This window comes from Xenopus tropicalis, chromosome 4 (genome assembly GCF_000004195.4).
Source record: "Xenopus tropicalis strain Nigerian chromosome 4, UCB_Xtro_10.0, whole genome shotgun sequence".
Lineage (NCBI taxonomy): Eukaryota > Metazoa > Chordata > Amphibia > Anura > Pipidae > Xenopus > Xenopus tropicalis.
The window spans coordinates 2,285,681-2,291,680 of NC_030680.2; the positions used below are offsets into that span (position 1 = coordinate 2,285,681).

Here is a 6,000-nt window from a genome sequence, read left to right on the forward strand (position 1 = left end):
CCGGACCCCCCCATGGGAGTCATTACAGGAGACTGCACTCACTCTCTCCTATCACCCTGAGATTCCCAACTGCAGCAAGAGACTGTCACTTACACACATGTAAGTGCAAGTGATTTCACCCCCAAGCACAACGTGCGAGGATCAATGAGCAAAGGCTCACCCCGTGCCAACTATAAACCCTCGGGCAGCAGTCAGATAAAGCATGGCGGGCAGTGCCAGGGCGTCAGTACTCACTCTATGAAGTAGCTGGCTCCTTCCTCCGTGAAGCCCTCTTCCCACCCTCGGGGCAGATCTGGAACGGAAGCAGAGACACGTAAGTGCCCCAAATATATATATATATATACACAGGTATACGGGGCCCGACCATATATCTGTCCTCACTGGTCACGGATAATTCTATGTAACTGCTATTAATGGCTTAGTAAGCAAAGTGACTGTTACATTATTACATTCCAGAATGAGACACTGCACTGCTGCTGCCCTACAGAGAGAAATTAGCCGAATACAGACTGGCAGTGGGCAGCTATACCAGCAATCGGGCCTGTGCCCGGTGGCACCGCTGCCTCCCGCCACCTGAAACAAAATATCTTTCTAAGCAACTTCCCAATATACAGTAATGGGTATTGGCTATTCTCTGCACTGCTGGTTCTGACTACATACAGCAGATCAAAACAGCTCTCCCTAAGCCAAGACTCCAATTCCCACCATGCCTTGCACACATCTATGATTGACAGAACATGCAAGGCATTGTGGGGATGGAAGTCTCAGCTGGGTCGGAACTGAATACTGCGACTAGTCAGAACCGGCAGTGCAAGCCCCCCCAAACACATGGGACATTAACATGTGGGCCAGGGCGGGGGGATATCCATCAGGCAGGAGTCCGGGGTACTGAGAGAGAGAGAAAGCAAATCAATGATGCTGGGAGTAAAATGTGGGGCGCCAAGGTTAACAAGGGGGGGCCCTACCGGGACCCTAAGTACCAGAGGACGAGGCGACCCAATGACTGGCCGAGGTCCTGCTCCTGGGCCCAGATTTAGGAAACAAACCCTAAGCAGAAGGTACTGGCACGAGACTGACGACTTCCCAATACAGAGTAAAGGGGAAGTTAATATGAAAAGGAACTTTCAGCTTCTCACACTTTCCTCAAGCTCCTCCCCCTTTTACTGACTCTGTGTATGTGGCTGTGGGATTAATTGCCCCCCTGTTCTGCCTCTCTGGGAATATAAAGGCCCCCAGGTTAAAAGGCTGACCTGACCTCAACCCAAGTGAACCCCTAAATTGGAACCCTGACTGTGAGTCAGGCCTGAACCCCAATATCAGTTCCCTACTCACTGAATGGAAGCGACTGTGGGAACCTTCCCGGAAGGGCTGGGGCAGTTACAGCAGCAAAACCCTTCATATTGCACCACTCCTTACACTATTATATGTTATTATTACTATATACTATTATTACTATTATATATTATTATAACGCATTTCAGCGAGTCATGTGACTCAAAATGACACCATTAAGCCCCATTAATAACTGATTACATCGTTAGTCACCTTTTATAAGGATATATTTTACAGGATATTTATATCGTTCTTGTGTATTTATATATATATATATAAGGAGTGGGTATAAATTGGGGGTCATTATCTGAGCAAATCATGTTACCAGGGGAGGGGTATTTATATATATATATATATATATAGGGGTGGGCATGTATAGGGGTTAGCTATATGTAGTAGGGGTAAGTTTATATAACTTATTAAATTTATAGCAAGTTCTGCTTCCATGGGGTCGGTAAGTTAAAGCTTTTGATCTGCAGTAATCTTACAAGTGTGTCTGGGGTTAATATGTCCATTTCTTGCAGTGATCTTACTGGCACGCCTGGGGTTAATGTGCAAATTCTCTATTTGCTGCAGTGATCTTACTGGCACACCTGGGGTTAATATACTCATGATTCATTTGCTGCAGTGATCTTACTGGCACGCCTGGGGTTAAGGTGCTTATACTCTATTTGCATCAGTGATCTTACTGGCACGCATGGGGTTAAGGTGCTTATACTCTATTTGCAGCAGTGATCTTACTGGCACGCCTGGGGTTAATGTGCTTATACTCTATTTGCTGCAGTGATCTTACTGGCATGGCTGGGGTTAATGTGCTTATTCTCTATTTGCTGCAGTGATCTTACCGGTATCTCCAGTAAATACTATAATTGCCCATTTCTGCACTAATCTTACTAGTGGGTCTAAGGTTAATGTGTTTACAAATTGTTTGCTACAGTGGTCCCTTCCTTGCAGGTCTGGGCAACTATGGCTAACGGGTAAGAGCAAAAGCATCAAACCGTTGGTACTGTGCCAGGTGCATATTTTGGGGTACCAAGTTTTTTTAACCCCTAAAGCCCCATATTTTGTTGAGACAGCCCCACTTACCATGTACATAGCAAGGTCACAGGCTGGTGCACATTTATGTTTTGGGGGCCCCTGGGGTGGTGTTCTCAAGTGGGGCCCCCGGTACCCCAGTCCGACAGATATATATAGGGAGGTCAGTATATGAGCATATATGTATCTATATGGGTTTAGATATATGAAGGGGTATATATATACATGGGGGGTAAGTACCTGAGCCGATCATGTGACCAAGGGAGGGGCATGTATAGAGACAGGGGGTCAGTACCTGAGCGGGTCACGTGACAGGGGAGGGGCATATATACAGACAGGGGGTCAGTACTTGAGCGGGTCACGTGACCAGGGGAGGGGCATATATACAGACAGGGGGTCAGTACCTGAGCGGATCACGTGACCAGGGGAGGGGCATATATAGAGACAGGGGGTACAGTACCTGAGCGGATCACGTGACCAGGAGAGGGGCATATATACAGACAGGGGGTCAGTACCTGAGCGGATCACGTGACCAGGGGAGGGGCATATATAGAGACAGGGGGTACAGTACCTGAGCGGATCACGTGACCAGGGGAGGGGCATATATAGAGGGACAGGGGGTCAGTACCTGAGTGGATCATGTGACCAGGGGAGGGGCATATATAGAGGGACAGGGGGTACAGTACCTGAGCGGATCACGTGACCAGGGGAGGGGCATATATAGAGGGACAGGGGGTACAGTACCTGAGCGGATCATGTGACCAGGGGAGGGGCATATATAGAGGGACAGGGGGTCAGTACCTGAGTGGGTCATGTGACCAGGGGAGGGGCATATATAGAGACAGGGGGTACAGTACCTGAGCGGATCATGTGACCAGGGGAGGGGCATATATACAGACAGGGGGTCAGTACCTGAGCGGATCACGTGACCAGGGGAGGGGCATATATAGAGACAGGGGGTACAGTACCTGAGCGGATCACGTGACCAGGGGAGGGGCATATATAGAGGGACAGGGGGTCAGTACCTGAGCGGATCATGTGACCAGGGGAGGGGCATATATAGAGGGACAGGGGGTCAGTACCTGAGCGGATCATGTGCCCGGAGTTGACGGGTTCCCCGGTGCGGGGATGTAACCAGCTGGTGCTGCGGCTCCGGTCACTGTGAGGGAAACAGAGGGACAGGGGGGTCAGTCGGTGGGTAGTTAGTGAGTGGTTAGTGAGTGAGTGGTTAGTGAGTGGTTAGTAAGTGAGTGAGTAGTAAGTTAGTGAGTGGTTAGTGAGTGAGTGGTTAGTGAGTGAGTGGTTAGTGAGTGAGTGGTTAGTTAGTGAGTGAGTAGTTAGTAATTAGTTAGTGAGTGAGTGGTTAGTAATTAGTTAGTTAGTGAGTGAGTAGTTAGTAAGTAGTTAGTGAGTGAGTGAGTATGGATTAGTTAGCGAATGAGTAGTTAGTAAGTAGTTAGCGAATGAGTAGTGATTAGTGAGTGAGTGAGTAGGGATTAGTTAGCGAATGAGTAGTTAGTAAGTAGTTAGCGAATGAGTAGTGATTAGTGAGTGAGTGAGTAGGGATTAGTTAGCGAATGAGTAGTTAGTAAGTAGTTAGCGAATGAGTAGTGATTAGTGAGTGAGTGAGTAGGGATTAGTTAGCGAATGAGTAGTTAGTAAGTAGTTAGCGAATGAGTAGTGATTAGTGAGTGAGTGAGTAGGGATTAGTTAGCGAATGAGTAGTTAGTAAGTAGTTAGCGAATGAGTAGTGATTAGTGAGTGAGTGAGTAGGGATTAGTTAGCGAATGAGTAGTTAGTAAGTAGTTAGCGAATGAGTAGTGATTAGTGAGTGAGTGAGTAGGGATTAGTTAGCGAATGAGTAGTGATTAGTTAGTGAGTGAGTAGTGATTAGTTAGTGAGTGAGTAGGGATTAGTTAGTGAGTGAGTAGGGATTAGTTCCAGACAAGTTAGCGAAGTCCCAGCAGCCCCAGTGCCACCTGCTGCCCCGAACTCACTTTATGAAGAAGACCCGCCCATCCCGGCACACTCCGTACGACCAGCCGCCCGGTAAGCAGCTCCCGCCCGCAGCCTCCGCCATCTCCGCGGCACCGGGACGCGCGTACCCACCGCTGCCACCGGCCGCTCTCTCTGTGTGCCTGCCCTGCGCGTACTCCTACATCCCAGGCTGGAGAATGGGGCGCGCCCACGTCTCTGCACTCCGACTGGGAAAGGTGGCGCGGCGCGGCCATGTGACTGGGAGGCGCGGCCATGTGACTGGGAGGCGCGGCCATGTGACTGGGGAACAAAGTCTGAGAAGTTTGCGGTGTGAGGAGAATTCCTTCGCTTCCCTCATTGTTATTATTATATGTATTATATACCCCGATATATCTCCTTATTATATGTATTATATACCCCGATATATCTCCTTATTATATGTATTATATACCCCGATATATCTCCTTATTATATGTATTATATACCCCGATATATCTCCTTATTATATGTATTATATACCCCCATTGTACCCAATATATCTCCTTATTATATGTATTATATACCCCGATATATCTCCTTATTATATGTATTATATACCTCCATTGTACCCAATATATCTCCTTATTATATGTATTATATACCCCCATTGTACCCGATATATCTCCTTATTATATGTATTATATCTCCCCTACTGTACCCCAATATATCTCTTTATTGGAACTTATATTCCTAATACTGTGCCAAAATAGATCCTATAGCCCCAATATTTATCCTTTTATCTTTCCCTCCTGCTGTACCTTCTATCCCTGGCACATCTCCTTACTGTATGTCTGGTATATCCCTGGCACATCTCCTTACTGTATGTCTGGTATATCCCTGGCACATCTCCTTACTGTATGCCTGGTATATCCCTGGCACATCTCCTTACTGTATGCCTGGTATATCCCTGGCACATCTCCTTACTGTATGCCTGGTATATCCCTGGCACATCTCCTTCTGTATGCCTGGTATATCCTGGCAATCTCCTACTGTAGTGTATATCCCTGGCACATCTCCTTACTGTATGCCTGGTATATCCCTGGCACATCTCCTTACTGTATGCCTGGTATATCCCTGGCACATCTCCTTACTGTATGCCTGGTATATCCCTGGCACATCTCCTTACTGTATGCCTGGTATATCCCTGGCACATCTCCTTACTGTATGTCTGGTATATCCCTGGCACATCTCCTTACTGTATGTCTGGTATATCCCTGGCACATCTCCTTACTGTATGCCTGGTATATCCCTGGCACATCTCCTTACTGGATGCCTGGTATATCCCTGGCACATCTCCTTACTGTATGTCAGGTATATCCCTGGCACATCTCCTTACTGGATGCCTGGTATATCCCTGGCACATCTCCTTACTGTATGCCTGGTATATCCCTGGCACATCTCCTTACTGGATGCCTGGTATATCCCTGGCACATCTCCTTACTGTATGTCAGGTATATCCCTGGCACATCTCCTTACTGTATGCCTGGTATATCCCTGGCACATCTCCTTACTGTATGCCTGGTATATCCCTGGCACATCTCCTTACTGTATGCCTGGTATATCCCTGGCACATCTCCTTACTGTATGCCTGGTATATCCCTGGCACATCTCCTTACT

General features: G+C 47.5%; 1 protein-coding gene across 7 annotated transcripts in view; it reads right to left on the reverse strand.

Moving 5' to 3' along the window:
• plekha7 (pleckstrin homology domain containing A7) overlaps positions 1-4,558 on the reverse strand; it is a 92,336-nt gene extending 87,778 nt beyond the window's left edge. For 4 of the 7 annotated variants that reach the window (XM_031900358.1, XM_031900354.1, XM_031900356.1 and 1 more), the window contains exons 1-3: positions 4,365-4,557; positions 3,450-3,526; positions 235-292 (exon numbers count right to left, since the gene is read on the reverse strand). In XM_031900358.1, coding sequence (XP_031756218.1) covers positions 235-292; positions 3,450-3,526; positions 4,365-4,447 — 218 coding nt within the window. In that variant the 5' untranslated portion in view covers positions 4,448-4,557. Of the gene's footprint in view, positions 1-234; positions 293-3,449; positions 3,527-4,364 lie in introns of those variants that run through there. The other 3 variants (XM_031900352.1, XM_031900351.1, XM_031900360.1) reach the window with 2 other exon arrangements.
• Between the last annotated feature and the right edge of the window lie 1,442 nt (positions 4,559-6,000).